Source organism: Medicago truncatula, chromosome 2, assembly GCF_003473485.1.
Source record: "Medicago truncatula cultivar Jemalong A17 chromosome 2, MtrunA17r5.0-ANR, whole genome shotgun sequence".
NCBI lineage: Eukaryota > Viridiplantae > Streptophyta > Magnoliopsida > Fabales > Fabaceae > Medicago > Medicago truncatula.
In genome coordinates this window covers 9,789,468-9,814,306 of record NC_053043.1, presented here as the reverse complement: position 1 = coordinate 9,814,306, position 24,839 = coordinate 9,789,468, and the positions used below count along the sequence as shown (strand labels likewise).

The 24,839-nt window shown below is 35.1% G+C and overlaps 4 protein-coding genes across 5 annotated transcripts; all 4 read right to left on the bottom strand.

Annotated features, from left to right (window-relative positions):
* Window positions 1-896: 896 nt before the first annotated feature.
* LOC11412081 (proline-rich extensin-like protein EPR1) lies at window positions 897-2,946 on the bottom strand. Of its 2 annotated transcripts, XM_039830380.1 has the most exons (2): window positions 1,847-2,946; window positions 897-1,486 (listed from the first exon to the last, which is right to left on the bottom strand). In XM_039830380.1, exons 1-2 carry the CDS (start codon window positions 2,896-2,898, stop codon window positions 1,045-1,047), a joined length of 1,494 nt encoding a protein of 497 aa, XP_039686314.1. In that variant the 5' UTR covers window positions 2,899-2,946; the 3' UTR covers window positions 897-1,044. The 2 variants fall into 2 exon arrangements, with proteins under 2 accessions (XP_039686314.1, XP_003594285.1); XM_003594237.3 differs by having other exon boundaries at window positions 897-2,946.
* A 10,898-nt stretch (window positions 2,947-13,844) lies between these two features.
* LOC25486268 (proline-rich extensin-like protein EPR1) lies at window positions 13,845-16,868 on the bottom strand. The gene has a single exon (XM_013607495.3). It carries the CDS (start codon window positions 16,819-16,821, stop codon window positions 14,050-14,052), a length of 2,772 nt encoding a protein of 923 aa, XP_013462949.2. The 5' UTR covers window positions 16,822-16,868; the 3' UTR covers window positions 13,845-14,049.
* A 2,962-nt stretch (window positions 16,869-19,830) lies between these two features.
* Window positions 19,831-20,694, bottom strand: LOC11405926 (14 kDa proline-rich protein DC2.15). The gene has a single exon (XM_003594231.4). The coding sequence runs from the start codon at window positions 20,633-20,635 to the stop codon at window positions 20,252-20,254; it is 384 nt and encodes a 127-aa protein (XP_003594279.1). The 5' UTR covers window positions 20,636-20,694; the 3' UTR covers window positions 19,831-20,251.
* Window positions 20,695-22,288: 1,594 nt separating this feature from the next.
* On the bottom strand, window positions 22,289-24,630 carry LOC25486267 (trihelix transcription factor GTL1). Its single transcript, XM_013607494.3, has 2 exons — window positions 24,293-24,630; window positions 22,289-23,339 (listed from the first exon to the last, which is right to left on the bottom strand). Exons 1-2 carry the CDS (start codon window positions 24,544-24,546, stop codon window positions 22,454-22,456), a joined length of 1,140 nt encoding a protein of 379 aa, XP_013462948.1. The 5' UTR covers window positions 24,547-24,630; the 3' UTR covers window positions 22,289-22,453.
* Between the last annotated feature and the right edge of the window lie 209 nt (window positions 24,631-24,839).

Genomic DNA, 24,839 nt, shown 5'->3' with positions numbered 1-24,839 from the left:
ATTTCTCAAGCTTCCTTGCTTGCCTTTAATATCTTTTGAGTCAAGTATAAGAAGAAAAATATACAAATTTTTAAGTTCAGAGTGCATTTTGCACATAAGTGCAAAAATTCAGGGGGATATTTGCAATACGTGATGTTGACTAACAGAAAAATTTGATGGAGGAGGTAAATTGATTAACATTGTGCAATTTCAGGGGGTAATTGAAGTTTTGTTAATTTCAGGGGATAATTGACGAAACTTACAATTTCAGGGGGGTAATTGTCTATTTACTCGAAATTTATTTAAACATAAAAAAATGAAAATAAAACTAATTTCAATCCCTTAAAAAAAAAAAAAAAAAAACTAATTTCAGTCAAATGGTAGCTAATTATTTTGATATCTACTACCATTATATCTCCTAGCAGAGTCATGGTACCAAATCTTATATTTTAGGGGATATTACAATATATATCCCATAATCCCAATACATATGTATAAATAGCACTTATTAATTTTTTCATCACCTTGCAACTGTATTTTTGTTGAGAATAGAACTGAATATTGCATGTTACTTCGTACCTCGTATACCTTTTGCCAAATGTAACTTTATTTAAATTAGACAATTTTGGAGGGAAAGCTTTATCAAAGGATAAGTAATTTGTTTATCAGAAGTTAAGCTTCTAGAGGACTCAAACTTTCTATCACTTATAAACATTTTAATTTTTCAAGCATCAACATGTGAGATTTCTTAGATTAAAAAAAAAATTAAGCAATATTGGTGATTATGTTAATACAAATTAATTATAAGTAATATAAAACTAACGCATGCAATTTCATAAACTAGGTATAAAGAAAAGACATTTGCTAAGCAACTTTGGCTCCCAAAATTCAACAAATGCAGAGGCTTCCAATCACAATTAAGAACAAGATCACTGGAATTTTATAGTTTAGTACTATTATAATGGACGTAATTAATTTATTGGTACATAATTAGTTAATATAGTATAACAGGAATCATCCATTGGCAATGGCATGCATTGGCCATTGCTCATACATGTTATATTCTTAACGTCTACATATGTAATTAGTGGCCTTACGCCCACAACGGTTCAAGATGACTTCCAAGTCAACATTGATCTCAGGACGGATTATTCCTAAGACATTAGCTTTAAGTGCAGTGCAAAGACACACAGAAGCGTCTAAATCAACAAGGCCGCTGATGAGGCTACAACAAGGATTGGATCCTGGGTTAATCACGAATTTATTCAATAGGTTGGCACAAACATTCAAGCTTAAAAGTGGACAATTACGCGGCGGTGTTGTTGGAATTGATGGTGGTGTAGTAGGAGGAGTCCTAGGAATTGGTGGTGGTGTAAAAGGAGGTGTCCTAGGAATTGGTGGTGGTGTCGAAGGAGGTGTCCTAGGATTTGGTGGTGGTGTGGTAGGAGGTGTCCTAGGATTTGTCGGTGGTGTCCTAGGATTTGGTGGTGGTGTGGTAGGAGGTGTCCTAGGAATTGGTGGTGGTATGGTAGGAGGTGTCCTAGGATTTGTCGGTGGTGTGGTAGGAGGTGTCCTAGGGTTTGTTGGTGGTGTGGTAGGATTTGTAGGAGGTGTCCTAGGATTTGGTGATGGTGTGGTAGGAGGTGTCCTAGGATTTGGTGGTGGTGTCGAAGGAGGTGTCATAGGATTTGGTGGTGGTGTGGTAGGAGGTTTCATAGGATTTGTCGGAGGTGTCCTAGGATTTGGTGGTGGTGTGGTAGGAGGTGTCCTGGGATTTGTCGGTGGTGTGGTAGGAGGTGTCCTCGGGTTTGTCGGTGGTGTGGTAGGAGGTGTCCTAGGGTTTGCTGGTGGTGTGGTAGGAGGTGTCATAGGATTTGTCGGAGGTGTCCTAGGATTTGGTGGTGATGTGGTAGGAGGTGTTCTGGGGTTTGTCGGTGGTCTGGTAGGAGGTGTCCTAGGGTTTGCTGGTGGTGTGGTAGGAGGTGTCCTAGGATTTGGTGGTAGTGTGGTAGGAGGTGTCCTAGGATTTGGTGGTGGTATGGTAGGAGGTGTCATAGGATTTTTCGGAGGTGTCCTAGGATTTGTTGGTGGTGTGGTAGGAGGTGTCCTAGGATTTGGTGGTGGTGTGGTAGGAGGTGTCCTAGGATTTGTAGGAGGTGTCCTAGGATTTGTAGGAGGTGTCCTAGGATTTGGTGGTGGTGTGGTAGGAGGTGTTGAAGGTGGTGGTATCGTAGGATTAACCACGGATGGTGGTGTCGAAGGAGCTACCGCAATTGGTGGTGTGGAAGGGGGTGTTGAAGGATCATGAACGGGTGGTGGTGTTGAAGGAGGTGTTGAAGGTGGTGGTGTCGTAGGATCAACCAAAGATGGTGGTGTCGAAGGAGCTACCGTAGTTGGTGGTGTAGAAGGGGGTGATGAAGGAGCATCAACAGATGGTGGTGTGGAATGAGTTGTTGAAGGTGGTAGTGTTGTAGGATCAATCACAACTTGTGGTGTCGAAGGAGCTATCGCGGTTGGTGGCGTGGAAGGAGGTGTTGAAGGCGGTGGTGTTGATGGAGCATGAACAAGTGGTGGTGTGGAAGGAGCGACCGTAGGTGGTGTAGTGAAAGGAGGTGTCGAAGGAGGTGGTGTGGAGGGAGCTACCACATTTGGTGGTGTAGAAGTAGGTGGTGTGGATGGAGGTGTTGAAGGTGGTAGTGTCGTTGGATCAACCGCAACTGGTGATGTCGAAGGAGCTACCGTAATTGGTGGTGTGGAAGGGGGTGTTGAAGGAGCGACCACAGGTGGTGGTGTGGAAGAACATGTCACTTGTGGTGGTGGTGGTGGCCTCCTAGGAGCTGATTTGGCAGAGACAAGAGTAGAGACAAAAATGAGATGAAGGAAGAGAATGAAAATGGATCCTACACCCTTTAAACCCATTTTGTAAATAATGTTGAAATTTTTTATTTCAACAATTAATTGTGTGTGGTTGATGAATAATGAGAGGTAAGGTGCAATATTTATAGGTGGGATTTTTATTTTTCTTTCTAAATGGATCTTGTGAATTGATGAACTAATTAGGCAATTAATTAATTCATAACTAACTATCTATATCTATCAATTCATTTTGCCTAATTAAATTATGTGGTTTTGACTTTTTGAGCAAAATGGAGCTGTGTCTGTACGCTGGAAGTCTTGTATGTGTTTAACTTGAAGGGACTCAAAGGCAATGCATAAGATAATTATTTCACTTAACCGAGTTTTTTGCATACTAGTTAAGCCACATGCAAGTATAGAAATAGTACAAGGATACTCCAAACTTAACCGAGTTGATGTTGTATTGTTTGTCCTTTAAAAAAAAAAAACATGTTCTCGCTTTTATAAGCAAAAATTAAAAAGAAGCTAAGGATATTCCAGGTGTTTCAAAATGGTGATTGCAGCCCTAAATATTGTGGAAAGTAGATCCAATGGAATGAATCAACAAAATCATTAGGTGTTAGCAACTCCTAGGAAGGGAAATGAATTATCTCTGTTGAAAAGCCTTGGAGCAATAATGTGGACATATTGATCATTAATTTTTACATTATCCTTTGTCAAAATGTCGCCAAATTAAGTTATAAATTTTTTACTTGAGCAAATTAGGGCAATCTGGTGGCTAGGTTACAATTCTTTTTTATGGAAAAGCTAAATTAACCACTCAATTAGGAGAATCAAACCTGAAACTTTGAAGAGGAGTATCCTACAATTCTTATATGTGACAAATTTGAAGGAACTTAATTATTATACAAAAGATAATTGATTCACTTGTAAAGAAGAAGAGGAAGAAGGAAAACAACAAACCAAGTTTTTTTTGGGCATAGTAGTTAGGCCGCATGCAAGAAATAGAAGAAGTATAGCATACTCTAAAATTAACTAATTTGTTGTTGTTTTGTTTGTCCTTTCATAAAAAATGTTATTGATTTCAGCAGCGATGTTAGCAAAAAAATTTTAAGGTGGCCACGTATAAAGCAAAACAAGATCTTTTTGAAAATTAATAGTAAATTTTACCAATAAGCAAAAAATACTTATATAAGAATTGGTTATAAAGGGTTATAATTACTTATTTTTTTAGCCATAAAAAGAAAAAAAAAGAAGCCAAGGGTTCATAAAGGGTTAAACTTTTTTCTTACAATAAAGGGTTAATAAAGCATTTCTTTTCTTTTTCCCAATATACTAATAATTAAAAAACTAAGAAAATGGGGTGGGGTGGGGTGGTCTATATAAAAACTATTTGGACAAATAGTAATAGAGTTTTGTTTCTTTTAAAAAAAAAAAAGTAATGGATTTTTGTTGTTCTCATATTTTCTTTGTTAAATCAAATAATATTATTATTTCAGGGTGTTAAAACTCTGGTTTTTAGGAGACAGGATCAAATAATCTAAAGTTCAATAAAAAAAGTAAATAAAATCAAACAAAAAATTGTTTTATCTAAAATCAAAAAAATTGATTTATCTAAAATCAAATTTGGGTAGCCAATTATATATTATTAACGGTAGCTAAATATAAAAATATACCTACTTAATCAATAAAAAAATTCTCTTTGGGGTAGCCATAGCGACAAAATAGAAAAGAAGTATAAAAAGATACTCCAGCTCTTCGAAAATAGTATCCTATACTCCAACTCTTTCAAATTGATCACAGGGTTGTATGCCAAATCCATAACAATCCTTTTGAGATCTTGTGAAGGACAAAAATGCAACAACTTCTCAAGAGAGTAAAAACATTTCCCGGTACACCATTGAAACACCAAGCCACCAGAAGATTTCATACCAAACTCTACTTGTGAACTCACAAGTGCCAAACAAATGGTATTTCAACTCTGCCGCATCCGAGCACCTTTTGCAACTGAACTCACCACCCCCAACAAACATACCCCGTTTGGCTAAGTTTACTCTCGTGGGGAGCCTTCGACGTAGCAATCCATGGAAAAACTATAACCTTTGAGGGCTTGTAACTCTCCGAAAGTCTTCCTAGGAGCTTTCATCTTTCGTCCCCCATTCATGAAGTCAAAAAATATTTATTGGAGATGAATTGATACACTGAATCAACCGAAACAATACCTTTCAAATTGGATTCACATATCCAACGGTCTTCGCCTTTCCCAAGTTAAACCAGTTGAATGACTTCCATCAAATTGGAGAGAATTTTCTCTTCAATTGTTATGAATTATAACATTCTGAATCATAACTTGTATAGCATGTTACCTCGTACCTTTTGACATGTCTCTTTATTTAAACTAGACTGTTTTTTAAGGAAAGCTTTATCATAGGATAAGTAACTTGTTTATATGAGGATAAGCTTCCTGAGTACTTAGGGTTTACAATGAACCGAGCCAAGTCGAACAAAGTTCGAGATTCGATTCGACAATTGATTCGTTAAGTTTGGTTCATGAACCAAATGAGAAGAACGTGAACTAAAATTAAGTCCGGCAACTAAATGAGTTGAACTTGAGCTATATATATAGTTTAACTCGTTAGGTTCACGAACTGGCTCGATTAACAATTAATAGATTAATTTTAAAAATACAATTTAACAATTATAAAATAAGATAAAAAACAAAACAAAACGCACCACTTAGGGTTCTGTTCTCAGATCCAGTTAGATTTCAGATATGGTATGTCCTTCGGCAGCTCCTTATGTCGGAGGTTTCAGATGGTTTTGGGCTCGAAAGGGCTGGTACAGCTGCTGTGTTATTGCAGGAGCTATTGATTCCTGAATCCTACTGTGTTGGCAGTGGATTCATACACTATTCTTCAAAAAAGTTTGGTTTGATTATAGTCAGGTCTGTCTTTGTTGCTTTGGTGTCATACATGTGGTCATGTCTCTGATTTTGCTGATTATGATCCAGAGTTGTTGAGTTCTGCAGGTTTCAGAGATAAGGTGACGCGTCGATGCTATTTGAATATTTGTGGCAGACGTTGTGGCTGACTTCAGATTGCTTTGGAATCCTTGTCATTCTTATGATTGTCATTGGACTAATTGAACCCGAATGAGTCTGTGTTGCCCGTTGCCTCGTTGCAGGGAGTTCTTGGTTCTTGGACTATTTTGTGTTGACGGTTGGTTCATACACCAGATAGCTGACCTTTGTTTAATTAGGATTAATCATTAGAGGCATCATATATGTGTGGTCTAAAATGCTTGTAGTGTCCGTTCGGGTTGTCCTACACATTTGTGTGTTTTACTGGGTTAGGTCTATGTCCCTCCAGTTTTTTCTGTACTTTTTTAATAATATTTTTTTTTTAACAAACTTTTTTAATAATATATATGAGCACTAGACACAAGATTAGAGTATAGCTGATATATTCACCTAGTCTCTTTCTTGTTGTTTTTATGCTCTAGAGGTCTGGCCTTATAAAAAAAAAACTTGCAAACCCTACAAATAAACGAGTTGAAATCCTCGTGAGCATAGCTCAGTTGGTAAGGACAATGCATAATATACAACGAGTTGAGTTGAGCGATTCGTGAAATTTAAATAAGCCAAAGAAACTCTCGATTTTCCTGCGGAATTTCATGTGGATTAAACTGAAAATTCCACAGAAAACCTGTTTTCTGCGAATTTTGCCAAGGATTAAGGTATCCAGGTAATACCTTCGTTGGTAATTGTTTCATGAGGATTTGAAGAACTGCAGGAAACTTACCTGCGGAAATTGCGTAAGGAAACGTGACAAAAATCCGCAGGAAAAGTTTGGTCAGAGTGGAGAAGTTCTCTGCCCGTTGATGTTTCCTGCGAAAATTCCGCAGGTAATTCCCAAGAAATTTTCACAGATAATTCCGCAGGTAATTCCCAAGAAATTTTCACAGATAATTCCGCAACAAATCTGTTTCCGCAGGTAAATCCTCAGGAAACGAAACCAATCCGCAAAAAATCAGCAGGAAAGTTACTAGATCAGAAAAGTATTTGTTAATTTTCTATTAATGATAACCAAAATCCATAATAGAAGTCATTTTTAATTATTTGTTTGATAAAGAAGTTTATTATAAACTATCTTGAGTCAAAAATTTTAAAAAACATATAAGTGGTAAAAGATCCAAAAATAGCATCCACTCAAAAAAAAAACCATGGCAATAAAAACTTATTCATTGTAACAAAAACATTAGTCATAAAATACATCAAGTCTCTCTCAATATGAAGGTGCAAAATATGCATAACAAACAATAAAATATGACAAAACACTCCAGTTACAGTAGGGAACATAATTCATGTTTTGGAAGAGAAACCAAAATGTAATTTTGCACTGTCTTCTGCTCTTAGTCTTGCAGCTTGCTCTTCTGCCAATTGTTTCTCAAGCCTTGCAGTTGCCTCCTTCAACTTTGACTCAATCTACAAAACCATATGATTGGTCAAACACAAAAAATACCATGAGAAATATTCACTTATATAAGATAACTATATTTCATATTCTGCCATGTGAATACTATTTAGAAGTATAGAAAACAACCTATCAAAAACAATTTAAGTTGCGATATAAATAGCTTATAATAGTGATAAGCACTTACATTATAAGCTTCAAATAAGTTTTTGATCCAAGCAGAACCTAAATCCTAATTAATTAATTATGATTTTAGCTTATTTTTATGAGTCCATCAAGATTGCTCATGAAAACAACTTATAGCTTATAAGAAAACAATTTAACTTTATTTTTATGAGTCCACCAAAGTTAAGGACACTACATTTTATATGAACAGGTTGAGTATAACAAATGAATTAAAGCATATTAGCCGCAAAGCTATCACAGATACATCACTCAGATATCAACAAAGAATATTTGATATGAACAGGTTGACTATAAACAAATGAATTAAAGCATATGAGCAAAATGGTTAATTAAACTTGATAGAATCTGAATCTAAAACAAACATTCAAATTCATAATCATTAAAATGTACATAAAGGAGGAATTATATGCTAAAAACAAAATGATGATATGGTCAAAGATTACAAAACAAAACTATTATGAGATTTTCAAAGTGAAATAAAAGTACTCACCCAATTAAACTGAAGAAAAAGATCACATCTCGCAAATCAGAGAGTAAGAGACAACAAATGAGAGCTTAAAAGACCACGAGCTTGAACAAGTACTATGAGAACGCAACTTCAAGCTTTTTCAAGAACTTCGATCTGAGCAAACATAACTTTGAGCTTTTCGTACAACTTCGATTTGAGTGAAGATTAGTTTGAAGCTTTTCGGTGGTGGAATGCTGATGGAGAGGTGGTGGAATGGTGATGAAGCGGTGGAGGAACGGTGTTAACAACCTCGTCCAGGGTAAAGAAAAAAGAGCCATGATTGATATATGACATTAAGAGCTGAATTGAAAAATAGAGTATTAATATTTGATGTAATACCAAAAACATAAACTAACATAGACAAGAGGCAGGATTTCTATTTGAGGGGTTAGTTTAGCTTCTTCAAAAAAAAGAGGCAAGATTTCTCAAGCAGACTACTGACTTGACAAAAAGATCAGTTAAAAACTAACAAGGTTATTTATATTGTTTCGGTTTCAGTTAATAATGTTCTAGTGGAACAGTCCAAATATTGGTTATTTATATTCCACAGGTATAACGAAGAATTCTAGTAGTGACTCGAGTTTGAAAAAAAAGTTCGTATTAAACTCGAGTCGAGTTTTGAGCCGAGATAATCCTTGTCGAGTTTAGACGAGTTCGACTCGACTCATTTCCAGCCTTAGTTGGGTTGATCAACAATCTCATGATTTTTCATCTTATACCAGCAAGGTATATCACTGTTATGTTTTTCTACATGTTTTTGTACCTATGTTTTTTGTAAATGTTGCTTTTTAATTATTTTAGGATTTTTATTTAGAAATGTTTTAGCTATTCAATGGTAAACCATTAAGTTTTCTTTTCTTCTAAAAGGTTTGCAGAAATTATTATAAGGTTTAATGATGCATGAACTTAAGATATATTATTTTGGGACCCCTTTCTTATGATATGTTTGATTGCATGAATGATGTCATGTAAAAATTACAAGTTACATATATATGTACAATAGAAAACTAAAAAAAGACAACACGTTTTGGTTGAAGGTAACTAAAATAATAACAAAATGTAAAAATTTATTGTTACAATACATCTGATCATGTGTTTAGACTGTATTATAGATAAAAATCAACAAATTTTTAATGTTCATGTCCCTTTTTTAGTTGACTAGCAACATTGAGTCTTGGTGACTCACCGTGGTCGGGTTAGTAATTAGCTACAATATTGTGGTTGTGGACAGCCTAGGGAGCACTCCAAGAAGGTGGAGAATGATAATATTGAATTAAGGACATTATTTATGGAGCATCGTTGAGCTATGGAGCATCGTTCAAGTGAAGGATCATGTAGTGCTACTCATCCTCCTTCACATCCTCATTATGGTCAATATTTGGATGATTAGTCATTGCACAACGGTTCTTGATATTGTAGTCATTTCGTTGTTGTTACGTATTAGAATGGCTTTGTTATCTTAATGCTTTGAATTTTTTAAGGCATCATCTTATAGTTGTAACTTTGTTACTTTGTAGTTATTAGGCTTATTTCCGTTATTGTGGAAGTGTTTGTTATGTCAATGCATTATGACATTTTGTGGCTTATTTGATGTCTTATTTTGGTTTCTTAGTATTAGGTGCAAAATAGGGTTATTAGGTGCATGTTCAATTGTAAAAAAATAAAAATAAAAATAAAAAAATTGTAGAGTAATGTCGATCCAACCGACGCTATATTACTACGCTGACTTTTCAAATGTTGACATTAGCCTCAAATAAACTGACTCTACATTATTAATTTGACCTTAATGTCGGCAAATGCACGCTGCATATTTTACTTGCCTTTAGAGTCGGCCACTCCTATCATACTAGAAATTATTGACTTTTAAAAAGTTGAATAGAGTAGTGTCGGATGAGAGCAGAGTTGGATATAAACTCGGCCAGACCGACTCTACATTAGCCTCGGATGGCTTGCAGCCTATGTACTAATGACAGTACGTCAACACTAGTTTTTTAGTCATATTTGTGTCGTTTTTGTAATGTTTTGAGATTCAAATGCTTGTATACATGGTTAAATCAGCTTAAGATTCATAAAATAGAAGTTTTGCACAAATTGGAGAAGAATGCAAGAATTTAGCTACTTGAGAAACCGTGCCACGATAGACCTGAATCATGGCACGTTTGAAGCGTGGAATTTAACTGAAGATGCTGGAAAAATCGTGGCACGATGGATGTGTAAAGTGCCACGATGGTTGAGTATATTTGCGGCCACGTAGGATTAATGAGCAAATCGTTCCACGATGGTCTCGAAACGTGGCACGATGGTGGGCTTTCTGAAACCCTAATTTTGTGTCTATAAAAGCCAGAAGCTTGGGGTGCGATTTTGGAGACCTAAACAGAGCATAGACGACACCAGGAAGTTGAAGAACACGCGTTGGATCTCACCAAACTCCTAGTTGATTCTGGTTTATGTATGTTCATTATTTTCTATGTATTTGATTGTTTAGTTATGAGTAGCTACATATGAAGGCTTGAAGGAATTATAAGTGTTGAAAATGTTTAGGTGTTCTTATTTATGTGTTTTGTGTTCTTGTTTATGTGGTCTTGTTCAATTGAAATCTTGAGTTGTTTGTTGTAATTTTCAAGTGAACTTGTTAGATGGAAGCAAGGAAGAAGAATTTTCATTTTTGCGTTGGTATTTGGGAAGGAAAGCAAAATTGATTTGGAAATTTTGGGAAACTATGGCTTCTATCTTTGTTTACCACTTATATATTTTCAATTTTTAATTCAGTGTAATTTCTGAAAACGTTAAAATGATTTTCCATATTGATAACATTAATTTGATGAATTTATAAATGACATTTTTCAAATATGCATTGTCACATAGGTGTTCTTTTGGCCACATCAGTTAAAATTTTGACACATCAGTGTGTTTGGAGGTGAAAATAGGGGGTATGCCTAAAACTGCAAAATAGGGGGTTTTGTTGGATTTAAAAAAGGCAGAACCAATTTCGTGAGCATGTCAAAATGCGAGGATCAAAAGTGCAATTAAGCCTTAATAAAAAGTGGTTCATTTTTGGGTTTTTCTATCATGTGCAAATTTTCACATGTTAAGAAGTTTAAAATAGTAATTTTGTCTTGGAACTTGTTCATTTTATATTAAATATGTAGCTTTTTTACAAATAGTTGTTGTTTTTCAATAAATAGTTACTACTTTTAGTTAATTTAACATGTGTACTATTGCACATGTTAGACAAACCCATCATTTTTACATGTATAAACCATTGAAAGTTTGAATTTAGTACCGTACCTCCACTATATTTCTATCATTTGTTTATTTAGTTCCATTCTTTCTTGTTTTGTCTTAGAGTTTTCCTCTTTAAATTCGTGTTAATAGCTTTTGTGGATTTGTTGAACTAAGTGTGTTTGGATTCTTGATTGAGTTTTTTTTTTTTTTTGATAAAGCTAGAAAAATGCAATAAAAGAATAAAGGGAAAAGTACAATATTGGGGGGACTAAGCCAATACCCAAAAAGACAATCAAGACAGAAAAGCAAAGTCACTTCCTAAGTAGCCTTAAACCACTTCTAAGGAGTGATGAGATGAAAAACTGAGGATAGTAACAGGTTACAATAAAAGCAAAGCAACAAAGAACAAACTAAAGCCAAGATCAAGCCATACACATCATGATTTATATGCTTTTGAAATGCCACTCTTAGCACGAGTGTGAATGCACTTATTTTCCGATCCTCTAGGACTCTGCAGTTTGTTTTTCTTCTTCTGTTTATTTGAAACATATGGAGTGAATGACTCATTGAGTGAACTGCTTCCTCCTAAATTTGTGCTTTTTCTGCTAGCAGCATATGGAAACTTGGCTTTATTCACTTCAGTGTCAGTTTCTGGATCAACTGTGCTGTCAGAAGCATCAATTTCTTCATCACCCCATAACTTGCTCAAGACTTTACCATCTCCCAAACATGCAGCTGATTTATTTTTAGGACCAGCAGTAATTTGCACCTTTATCTTGTCTTGCCCTAATATCTCATCATAAGTGGTGATAGGTGAAATGATAGGCTGCAATATAGTGGTCTCATCAAAAATAGGGTCCATAACATCCCCAAATGACACAGAAGTAGCATTGGGCTGATCTATAGCAGAAGGACCAGGAACCTCTATGCTTGTGCTATGATTCTTGATTGAGTTCATTTTAAGAACTAGAAAGAAGAGTTTGAGCGGAAAAAGCAAGAGTGCACATTATAGAAAAATTCTAAATTTTGTGAAACACGAGTGACAAACTCAAGAACGTACGTAAGCGCTTAATTGAGCGGAAAGGTCATTTTATTAGCATCATGGAGAGTTTTGGTGCTAGAGATTATGATGAGGAGTAAAAGGAGATATGAAAGGAAAGAATACTTAGAAATGATGAAAGAAAGAATATAATGTGTGAAAAAGAGAGAAATTTAGGGATAATCCAAAAGAAAAAAGACACAAATAATTAATACAAGGAGAATACAGAGAAATAGAGAAGAGATATATCATATGAGAGGTGTGTTAGAAATTTTGCATTAGACTCGAACTATGTGAAATATCTTAAAGAAAATTTGCACACAAAAGTGGCGAGAAAAGTAGAGAAGCTATCAAAATGAAAGGAAATGGTGAAAGAAAATTTTTAGAATGTCTTTGAAAAGAAAGAGAAGGAAAAAAAGAGGAAAAACATATGAATGAGAGGGAAAATCGGAGCTATTTCTTTTCCTTTTTTAACTCTTAAGTCTTTGTCTAGTATTTATGATTCTCTGGTGCAAGAGCTTGAAGAAGTGATTAAAGGAAAAATTCTTGCAAAACACTGACTTTGAAAGTAAAGAGATAGACGAGGGCAAAATTGAAAACCTCTTTAAACAAGAGAATGAGGTGATTGGTCAAAGATTCCTCTTGCAACTCAGATCCTTCTAATACTTTAATTCATACATTTGTTAAATTGCTTGAGAAGTTTCTACCTCCTATGCTTGCTAGGTTTGCAAATTTTCATCTTGAAATATTTAACTTGTGTTATTTTCATGAGAGTTGCTGTTCTCACAACAATAGCTTCCTAAAAATATATGAAAATGACCAAAAACTCAGCGGTAGTTAACTACCGCCGATTTTCCTAATATAAGTCAGCAGTAGTTAACTACCGCCGGAGTTTTTTTTGGTCATTTCCACATGTTTCTAAGAAACAATGGATGTCAAAACAGCAATTCTCTATTTTCATAAACCTTGAGTGTTATGAAGCATTAAATGTTTAATACGTATTATTCTTCTAAACTTGATTTGGGAATTATATGAGTTAAGACTTGAATGAATTTCTTGATAAATGTGTTGTTGTGCTTTTTATAATTTTGAAGAATGTGTTGGGATTCCTAAGAAACATTTGTTCTCTAATTTGAACTCTTAGTCTTGTTTTTAAAATAGTTAGATTTTTTAAATTTTCTATGAGTATAGGTTTGCATGTGGAAATAGTTGATAATTGTACTACTACAAATCTCCTTACTCTACCTATTATCGTCAAATATCTTAAGCTTCCCTATCATCTTGCATTGAAGCTTTTGCAAATAGAAAGTTGCTTTCTCATTTGTCACCAAGTGTTACTTATACAATCTACACAAATTCTTGACTCTGATGGATATGATGAACTTTTCTTCAGGCAAGGTATAATGGAGATTAAACTTGTGGTCGAATTTATTAAACCATATCAGTTTCAGTTTGATGTACATCAAAATTTTCAGCTAAGTTCCTGAAATGATCAATGAGTTTGTTATTTCTACTATTTTTGTTTGGTTTTGTGACATAATTAAGATCATATGAACGAGAGAAAAGAAACACCAAAACATAAGCAATAACACTAAAATATTTTATTAACTTTATCAATACTTTTACTTTTTATTAGCAACTTTTGCTCACACATAAACATTAAAAAAAAAAAAAAAAAGGTAGGAATGTGAGAGGCTTCTACCAATCACCAAGCACACATAGATTATTTAAGATGACCAAGATAGATGGCATGCATAACCATTGTCGATACATATTGTATATTCTTAACTGCATGCGAATCCATTAGGCATTTTGCGCCCACACCTGCTGATGAGTGTGTTCAAGGCAATACTATGGTTAATACGAATTACTCCCGGTATACTATTTGTCTTTATTGCAGCACAAAGGCAAACTGATGCTTCAAAATCGGCAAGACCGTTGATAAGAGAACAACAAGGTTGGTTTTGTGGACGACCAATCACTATATTCAACAAATTGGCACAAACATGCAAGTTTCCCATGGGACAATTACGTGGTATGGAAGGAGGTGGTGGTGGTGTGGTAGAAGGTAACTTAGGTGGGGGTGTCATAAGAATTGGTGGTGATACTATCTTAGGTGGGGGTATAGAAGGAGGAAACATAGGTGGTGGTGGTGGCGGCGGTGGCGGCGAAGATGGTGGTGTAGGAGTAAATGGTGGTGTGATAGAAGGTAACTTAGGTGGGGGTGTCGTAAAAATTGGTGGTGATCCTATATTTGGTGGGGGTGTAGAAGGAGGCGACATAGGTGGTGGTGGCGGTGTGGTAGGTGTCAATTTAGGTGGAGGTGTAAATGGACGAGATGGTGGTGTTGGAGGAGGAAACGTAGGTGGTGTTGTGGTGGGAGTAGATGTTGGTGAAGTGGGTGTCAATTTGGGTGGAGGTGTGGTTGGACGAGATGGTTGGGTTACTGGACGAGTTGGTTGTCCAGAAGGAGTCAGAGTTGGTGATTTGGCAGGAGTCGTCTTAGGTGGTTGTGATGTGATAGGAGTTGGTGGTGTTATAGGAGTTATCTTAGGTGACGGTGTCATTGCACGAGGTGGAGGTGTGTGAGGTAGCTTCGACGGTGGTGTGATAGGAGTAGGTGGCGATGTTGTTGGTGGCATTTTAGGTGATGGTGCAATTGTTCGAGGTGGCGGTGAATTAGACATGGTTGGTGGTGGTGTGGTAGGTGTAGATGGTGAAATTGTAGGAGGCTTCTTAGGTGGCGGTGTCATTGAACGAGGTGGTAGTGTGCTAGGAGTAGGCGGCGCTTTGGTAGGAGCCTTCTTAGGTGGAGATGTCAATGAATGAGGTGGAGGTGTAGAAGGACGCAAAGGTGGAATTGTGGAAGTAGTTGGTGGTGTTAAAGTAGGAGGATTCCTAGGTGGTTGTGTTACTGGACGAGGTGGTTGTCCAGAAGGAGTCAGAGTTGGTGGTGGTGTGGTAAGAGTTGGTGGTTTGGCAGGAGTCGTCTTAGGTGGTTGTGATGTGGTAGGAGTCGGTGGTGTTATAGGAGTTATCTTAGGTGGTGATGTCGTTGGACGAGGTGGTTGTGTGGGAGGTAGCTTCGACGGAGATGTGATAGGAGTAGGTGGCGATGTTGTTGGTGGCATTTTAGGTGATGGTGCAATTGTTCGAGGTGGCGGTGAATTAAACATGGTTGGTGGTGGTGTGGTAGGTGTAGATGGTGAAATTGTAGGAGGCTTCTTAGGTGGCGGTGTCATTGGACGAGGAGGTAGTGTGCTAGGAGTAGGCGGCGCTTTGGTAGGAGCCGTCTTAGGTGGAGATGTCAATGAATGAGGTGGAGGTGTAGAAGGACGCAAAGTTGGAAGTGTTGAAGGAGTTGGTGGTGTTGAAGTTGGAGGATTCCTAGGTTGTTGTGTTACTGGACGAGGTGGTTGTCCAGAAGGAGTCAGAGATGGTGGTGGTGTGGTAAGAGTTGGTGGTTTGGCAAGAGTCGTCTTAGGTGGTTGTGATGTGGTAGGAGTCGGTGGTGTTATAGGAGTTATCTTAGGTGGTGATGTCGTTGGACGAGGTGGTTGTGTGGGAGGTAGCTTCGACGGAGATGTGATAGGAGTAGGTGGCGATGTTGTTGGTGGCATTTTAGGTGATGGTGCAATTGTTCGAGGTGGCGGTGAATTAAACATGGTTGGTGGTGGTGTGGTAGGTGTAGATGGTGAAATTGTAGGAGGCTTCTTAGGTGGCGGTGTCATTGGACGAGGAGGTAGTGTGCTAGGAGTAGGCGGCGCTTTGGTAGGAGCCGTCTTAGGTGGAGATGTCAATGAATGAGGTGGAGGTGTAGAAGGACGCAAAGTTGGAAGTGTTGAAGTTGGAGGATTCCTAGGTTGTTGTGTTACTGGACGAGGTGGTTGTCCAGAAGGAGTCAGAGTTGGTGGTGGTGTGGTTAGAGTTGGTGGTTTGGCAGGAGTCGTCTTAGGTGGTTGTGATTTGGTAGGAGTCGGTGGTGTTATAGGAGTTATCTTAGGTGATGGTGTCGTTGGACGAGGTGGTTGTGTGGGAGACAAGATAGGTTGTAGTGTGGTAGGAGTAGGCGGCGCTTTCATAGGAGCCTGCTTTGTTGGTGGTGTCATTGAATGAGGTGGTTGTTTTGAAGGAGGCAAAGTAGGTGGTGTGTAACGAGTAGGTGGTGCCGTCGTAGGAGGATTCTTAGGTGGTGGTGTCATTGGACGAATTGGTTGTTTAGACGGAGTCAAGGTTTGTGGTGGTGTGGTAGGTGTAGATGGTGAAATCGTAGGAGGCTTCTTAGGTGGTGGTATCGTTGGATGAGGTGGTTGGGTAGAAGGAGACAAAATAGGTTGTAGTCTTGTAGGAGTAGGCGGCGCTTTCATAGGAGTTTGCTTTGGTGGTGTCATTGAATGAGGTGGAGGTTTAGTGGAAGGCAAAGTAGGTGGTGGTGGTGTCCTAAAACGAGGTGGTGGTGGTGGTTTACGACCCGAATGGGCAGAGGCAAGAGTGGAGAAAAAAAGGAAGCTAAGGGGGAGCATTATGCTGATAGATGCAGCACCCTTTAACCCCATTTTGCAAACAAATATCCTCAAATGATGTATTGTAAGGCTTGCTTGTGGTAGATGAATATATTTGGAGTTCTGTGGCAATATTTATAGGCAAAAGAGTTTTGGTTTTTACTTGATTAATTATTTTTGAGTAAGTTAACTCCTCTCTATCAATTCTATTAATTCATTTTGCCTAATTAATTAGTTATGAGTTTTGACTTTCAATTGCAGCTATACTTGTACTTGTATGTTGCATACTTTGTAGATCTATCCCAGTCTAATATGTACGAGATCATATTTCTGCTTGAAAACAAGCCAACTTCTAGAATTGTTTCCTTTCCAAGGCACAATACACCATTAATATACTGCAATATTGCTTATACATATTGAGAATGCTTTGGAGGTTCTTTACCTGTTTTTCTTTTCGATGCTAAATCATCCGTCTAGTCTAGTCTATTACTGAAATTGGAATAGCGATTAGTGACAAAATTTTAGAGGGAAACAAAAAAGATAAAATTTGTTTTTAATTTTCTCATTAAGTGTTGCTGCTACCAAATTTAAAGATTTAGTGTATTTATTTTCCCTATTTTTTATCGATATTACAATATTTTCTATTGTTAGTTAGGCAGGATAACAATTTTTCTAATGTACTATAGTTAGGTGATATTTATGTATCTTTAATCTAACCTATTTAGCCTTCATTTAGTTTTTTATTTTTTTACTATAGCCTGTAGTTAGGGTAGACAATGAACCTAGCAACTACGAACATAGTTTGAAATTCGACTTGACAATTGACTCATTAATATGCGCTCATGAATTAAATGAGAGGAACTTAAGTTGAAAATTAAGTTACCGCACTAAACGGCTTGAACTTGAACTATATATAGTTCGATCATATATATATGTGTGATAAAATTACTCTCGTGATATAATTATATTTATTTTTTTCTAAATTGTCTTGTGAATTGTGATACTTTAGATATTTTAGATAACAAAAAAATAATTAGTTTCTGTTAATGGCGGGTATGCCTCGGTGTTCTCACACATTTCTAATGATAATATGGTTTGCTACTGTTTGGGTTCTTTGGAAGGCGAGGAATAACCGAGTCTTCCAAAATATGGTTGCTACTCCCTTTATCCTTATGGAAAAAGTTAAGCTAAATTTGTTCCTCTGGTTGAAAGCAACGGTTACTTCCTTCAGTTACAGTTATCATGGCTGGCGGAAACAACCGTTTTTTTGTATGGACATTATGTAATTTAGTTTCTTTGTTTTTGGTTGGTGCTTTTTTATAGCACTGTAAATATTTACAGGTGTTTCTTTCTCTGCACGCCTTGTATGGAGAGATTCACTAATGGTTATTATATATATTATTTTGATTTGTTCAAAAAAATTAGTTTCTGTTAATATAATTAAATAAATCTATTGACTAGCGCGCACTACCAAAAAAAAAAATCTATTGACATTTGACACTACTACTATATATAAACAGTCCTACATTTTAAAAATAAAAATCATATATACATGATTACTTTGGCTGGATTTTTTTGTTATTCCAGCTATCTCCTTAAACAAAATTGTTTTTAAAAATGCTATATTGTTAGTGTTATTAAAAATGATAAGAATTTTTATTATATTTGTTACATTATTGGTAAAGGTTAAACATAGTTTTCTACTTTTTAAAAGTCACAGATGTTTATACATATAATTTTAATAAAAACCAAAATTTTATAAATAAATAAAAAAATTACCTATAATTTACATGCGTCAGCGCAATGAAAAAAGCGGATAAATGGGCATGATGTTCCCGTTTAAAAGTTAGTATATATAAAAGGGGATACATGATTTTAGGATGACTTTTCACTTCCAATTATACTCTTAATCAAATTTGTCTATAAAAATGTTGTATTCTTGATGTCATTCAGAAAGATAAAAATTTATATTATATTAACTTTATTGTTGATGTCATTGAAAAAAAAAATAAGTATGGTTTGTTACAATTTGAAAGTGAAAAATATTTATACCTATTAATTTTATTAAAAATCAAAATAATTTTATATAAAAAAAAAAACATTATTTGTAATTTATACCTGTTAGCGCAATTAAAAGTATGGACAGACGCGCACAAAGTCTACACCTAGATTTTTATATTCCAATTTTATTTTCATTTATATTAGAGTATTAGGGTTAAATATGTTTTTGCTCCCTATAAATATATCAACTTTTCATTTTAATTCCTCTAAAAAAATTGTTTTAACTTTTAGTCCCTCAAAAGTTTTCTATCACTACTTTTGGCCTCTACTTTTTAGTCAACCCATGTCTAACCTTCATATTTTTTAAAGAAATTTTACACAAATGTGTAGAATATTATAACAATCTCTCATAAGCTTTATTCATCTCTCGCCCCCCCCCCCCCAATCTCTACATATATATATATATATATATATATATATATATATATCATTGGTTGTCTTCAGAAGAAAAAAAAAACTCTATGTTCTAAGACTTGACAAAAATAATTATCTTTAACCTCCCCAAAAAAAAAAATTAACTTTACCTTTTACTAAGTAGATTGATTTTAAAGGTTATTAAAAAAAAGTAAAATCATTTTAAATGGAAGACTTAAAAAATTCGTTATGCTAATTTTTTTTTAAATTTATTTCATTTGTTTTCTAAACTATATAAATTTTCAAACTTATTTTTAAAATATTTTAAAATAAATATAAATTGACATTTTTAATGTTTAAGAAGCCGGTCTTAGACGACCTTCCAAAACTTAGTTTGGTCTAACCTATTCTCATTCCTAATGTCAAACCTCTCAATAGTTTTTTAAGTAATAGTTTACCATATAACTTTCGTTATAAGTAGCATTACGCAACTTAAAATTGATTTCTAGGTTATTATTTTTTTCATTTTCATAAACTCTCCTATTCATCTTTTTTAACACGATTCTTTCAAAAAAAAAAAATCTTTTTTAACACGATTGATTTTTTTTTTTCTTTCGTAAGAATAACTAATTGTAATTGACAAGCTTGTTAATATTAAAGAGAGACTTAAGAATCACAATATTTTATTTGTAGTACACCTTTAATACTATCGAGCTGATGAAGATGTATAATCTTCCATCTTAAAAGAAATACAATAGTGAAGGTGTAAGAATTGAAGAATATGACCAGCAAGCACCAAATAATTACATAATAAAAACATACTAAAAATAACGCAAGCAGATACTAGGAGATTACGCCTGAAATAATCATCGGCCATGTTGACTTACTTCCGGCTGAACTCCAAATTACCATAGTCTATTTTTTCTAGAAACCGGCATGATTAAGACACACACGAATAACAAACACAAACCAACATGTGAACATGAGTACAAATATAAATATATATATATATATATATATATATATATATATATATATATATATATATATATATGAAATTGTGGATATTCTAAGTGCACTTGAAACCAGAGTTGTTCCTTCCACAATTGTTGAGAATGACACTCAAGGAAATAGGGACATCAAGATGGAGACCAAGGACCTTAGCTTTAAGGGCAGTGCAAAGGCAAGCAGCAGCTTCAAGATCAGCAAGACCTTGAATGAGTGAGCAACAAGGGAGTGTTGGTGGGGACCCCAATTTAACTTTGACCAAGTTCAACAAATTTGCACACACACCTAACTTAAGTGCATCTATAGGACATGTACCCTTTGGAGAAGGGTTATATATTGGGTCTGGGATTGGGACTGGGATTTCAGGTACATAGTTGCAATTCACCATAGTGAAGAAAATAATATTGAGACATAGGAAAAATGCAACATTAACCTTATAAGACATAGTTTGTGAATAGTGTCTTATAGATTAGTACTTAGTATTTATTTGAATGATGAAAAATTAGAGAGTTTAGAGGGGATTTATATGTGTAAGGATTATGTAATGTTAATTATAAATAATTATGTTAGGAAAACCCGTGAACAAATAATGTGATTATAATTGAGATTTGAGATGCTTAAATCAAGGTGGCACCCTGGCAAGGCAACACGGAATTCTTATGATAGTTGCGTGAAATTTTGTTGTTTATAATAAAAATCATTGTAGCATCAAATGTGTATAGTTGTTTGTTTTTTTTTTTACAAAATGTATAGTGGTTTTTTGAAAATAATTGAATGGTATTGACATAAATAATTTTTATAAATGAAGGGTATGTTAAATGTAGTACATGAATACTTTGATCTATGTATAAATAAATCATAGGTTACAAACTTAAGCAAAGTTAGTTAATCACATAAATCAAAACGAAACTAGCTGGACCACTATCATATATTCATATGAGAACAAAGCAGCCAGAGTAACCATAGCACTCAAGCCAAATTAATAGTCAAGAGATCTTACGCTTTTTTTACCCTCTCATTAATATTTGGGTTAATTAAGTTTTTTGGTCCCTATAAATATCTGCAGTTTTGTTTTTAGTCCCTATAAAAATAAATCACACTTTTTAGTCCCTACAAAATTTTCCGTTAATGTTTTTAGTCCCTGTTAAATTAAAATTTGTTTAATTATGCTTAAAATTTTAAATTTTTTAATAATTTTTTACATACTTGTTTAAAACATTATAAAAGGTTCCGCCACAATAAATTAGCTTAAAATTTTATTTTTAGGTCCAAATTTTCGTTAATTTTATCTTGAATTTTTGGCGTTTTAAAAAAATTTATATTTAATTCATTACATGTTAAAAAATTCTAAGTTTTTATAAAAAAAAAATTTATAAAAGAGATTATTATAATGTTCTTAATATGTATGTTAAAAATCATTTAAAAATATAAAAGTTTAAGTATAATTAAACAAATTTCAATTTAATAGGGACCAACACATACTTTTAGTCCTTGTAAAATTAAAATTTGCTTAATTGTGCTTAAACTTTTAAATTTGTAACATATTTTTCACTTACTTACTTAGAATATTATACAAAGTTCCTCCGCAAAAAAGTAACTTAAAATTTTATTATTAGGTCCAAATTTTCATTAATATAATCTAATTGTGAGATAAAGATACTTAGATCAGAGGAAGCAAATTTCTATTCTTTCCTATGTCCTTCATTTCAATCTAAGTCAGCAACTTCTCCTTCGGAACAACTTTTTTAACATCAAGTTGTAGGGTAACTTTCAACAAAGTGTGTTGTCAAGGAAAGAAAAATAATGATCGATTTCATTTTCTAGTGAAATCATCTTGTAATCCCTTTTTAATTGAACTAATGCACTCATTGCTTTGTTCATGATTTGTCCTCAGTTTTCATCTTTTAAGGCTTCATTGTACTCATTTAGGAGTTCTGAAAAAATGAATGGTCCAGTCACACAAAAATAAAGAACCAATGATTGAAATAAACCTTAAGAAACACACATACATGATACTGAGACATAAATAAATATCTATATTGTGCAACTATTCACTTTGATTCTTTCTGCAGATGGATTTGGTTCTTTCTGCAAACAATTGGCCTAACTCACAAAACTGACCAATTCAGTAAAAAAATTGGTACAAGAACATGCAAAATTTAGGATGGCATATTATCGAAAAATGTTACTCATTAAGGTATTTCGAAAGAAAACGACCAAGTAACAATGAGTACTGAAAATTTTACATAGGCCTTATTTATGATTATGAAATTTCACCCTGCTCCTTTTCTTCCCTTATGGAAACATTGTTGGTACTGCTCAATGCATTTCCATTTCTCTCCAAGGACCCATTTCTATACAGATTGTCCAATTCATCGAAGTAAGGGCAAGTTTTGCTATTAACAGGCCGTTTCTTGCCGCTCCCCACTGTCCTCCTATAGTACTTATTGATGTTTTCCCATTTCTCCTTGCACTTCTTCGCAGAACGATTGTATCCCATGCCCTGCAATGCTCCAGCTATCTCCTCCCATATTGATCCTTTCGATCCCATATGACCGAACTTGTGTTCCAATGCGGTTCTTACTGCTATGAGCGCTTGTACTTCCACATCTGGCCATCTATTGTTACTTGGATCGCTGCTGTTGAAATCTTTTCTTTTATTCCTCACCTCAGCCGGCCCCACGTACTGGATTAAGGCTAGGCTGTTGGTGTTGTTGTTCACCTCAGCCGACCCCATGTTGTGGGTTAAGGGTGGGCTGTTGTTGTTGTTGTTCACCTCAACTTCATCCTCTTCTCTTATTCCGCTTCCTTCTGCTGGTGGAGGAATCTGAATTTCATAACCCAATAGTTTCTGAATCAGCGATATGAGGGCTAAACTACGAGACCTCTCAGCCGCTCTAGCTTCTTCGTCCTGCTTAATTCTCTCCATCTCCTCGCGCTTCCATGCTTCTTCTCTCTTTATCCTTTCCTTTTCCATCCTCTCAATCATTTCCACCATTTCTTTATGCATCTGCTCTTGCTTTTCCGTCATCTTCTTTACCAAATTTGCTGCAAAATCTTCCAGCTTTCTCGAACTCTTTCTCCTTCTCTTTCTTGAGCCAAATTCTTTAGTACTGGCAGATGAATTGCCCACATCATCCGAAGACGAGCTGAAATGATGAAAATGAATCATTATCGTAAAAGGAAATATTCCATCAAACCTTATGTTTAGCCCCAAAATAAATGGATAATCAATATATCCTTTGTCCAAAGTAGATTTATCCAATGTTGTCAATAGCAGATAGCAGAAAATAACAGTTTGCTCAAATTCAACTACACTACCATGCAATAGCGGCTATTTGACGACACTTTGTACTAAATAGCAGAAGAATAGCGATTTATTCAAATTCAGCGCTACGCTATTCGACAACACTGGATTTATTACCTTATGAACTATTATTATACATGCTACATAAAAATTTGGATCCAGCAAATAAAACATAGCTAGTTGGATCCGAAATCCCCGCCGTCAGGAAATTCTACAAATTCTACATTTACTGCAGTCAAATCAATCAAAACCCTCAAACCATTTAATATTGATCCAATAGTCCAAATTGTTTGACTAACGTAAATGCCGGATTCCACAGTGATCGAAACTCCAAATCCAAATCCATACTACAATACCTTGTATGATTCTTTTTTCTTCACTAACACAACACCATAATTCAAAATATTTACAATCAGAAATATAATCATCCAAAGTAGTGTAACCAATTGACAAAAACTGTTCTATTTCTCTACTATTATCTTGTTAAGATACAAATCTACAATGAAGACAGTAAAATAAACAACAATTGTCTGCAACAAAACACAAGTTCCATTCTTTTTTACCCATCAAAATTTCTCACTAAAAATCACTTTTTTCTAGCTTTTTTCAAACGTGCTTAATTGAACAAACATATACAAATTCAAATTGAATTAAAAAATAACAGGGAGAACTAAAACTAAACCTAATTGTTTAACCATTGATTTTTCAACCAAAATAAAAAAGATAAAAAAGATAAAAACTTTATGAATTTAAAAGTAAAAACATTACAAGCTAAGGGATAAAAGAAGAACTTACCCGGGTTCTTGACAAAGGGGCAACGAAGAATGACCCGACCCGGATCGAGACGGGTCCTCGACCTTTACGGAAGGTGGTGGAGGGGAGTGATGAGCAGGGAAACCAGGAGGAGGAGGAGGGGGAGGGATGGACCTGATGGGGATGAGTTTTTGGGGATTGTGGTGGTTGGAGAGGAGGCCGGCGGCGAAGATAAGGTCGCCGGAGTCGGGAAATGGAGCAACATGGTCGGCGGCGAGGAGGTTCATGCTGTCCATGGTGTGGTAATGGTAAAAATGAAACAAACGGCGGCGTGAGGGTTACTGCCTTACTGGTTACTGGCTGGTAAGAAAATAATGTGTAGGTTTTATACTCCTACTATCGTGTAAAAACTTTGGTAAATTGATAAATTGTCCTTAAAAAAAATAAAAAATAAAAATATACTTTTTTAATTAGATATATGTTTCATTTTTATCATTTTTTTTATTAGTTTTAGTCTCTTTTTTTATTTTTTTTAAAGAGGCTAAAAAATATATTACCGGTACAAAAAAGTTATCCAACATAGGACTTA

Excerpts from the sequence above, each read along its gene's own strand:
- LOC25486268 (XM_013607495.3), bottom strand. The coding sequence starts at position 16,821 with ATGGGGTTAAAGGGTGCTGCATCTATCAGCATAATGCTCCCCCTTAGC.
- LOC11412081 (XM_003594237.3), bottom strand. The coding sequence starts at position 2,898 with ATGGGTTTAAAGGGTGTAGGATCCATTTTCATTCTCTTCCTTCATCTC.
- LOC25486267 (XM_013607494.3), bottom strand. The coding sequence starts at position 24,546 with ATGGACAGCATGAACCTCCTCGCCGCCGACCATGTTGCTCCATTTCCC. Across the intron at positions 23,340-24,292 it reads CCCCTTTGTCAAGAACCCGG|CTCGTCTTCGGATGATGTGG; the intron begins GTAAGTTCTTCT and ends TCATCATTTCAG.
- LOC11405926 (XM_003594231.4), bottom strand. The coding sequence starts at position 20,635 with ATGTCTTATAAGGTTAATGTTGCATTTTTCCTATGTCTCAATATTATT.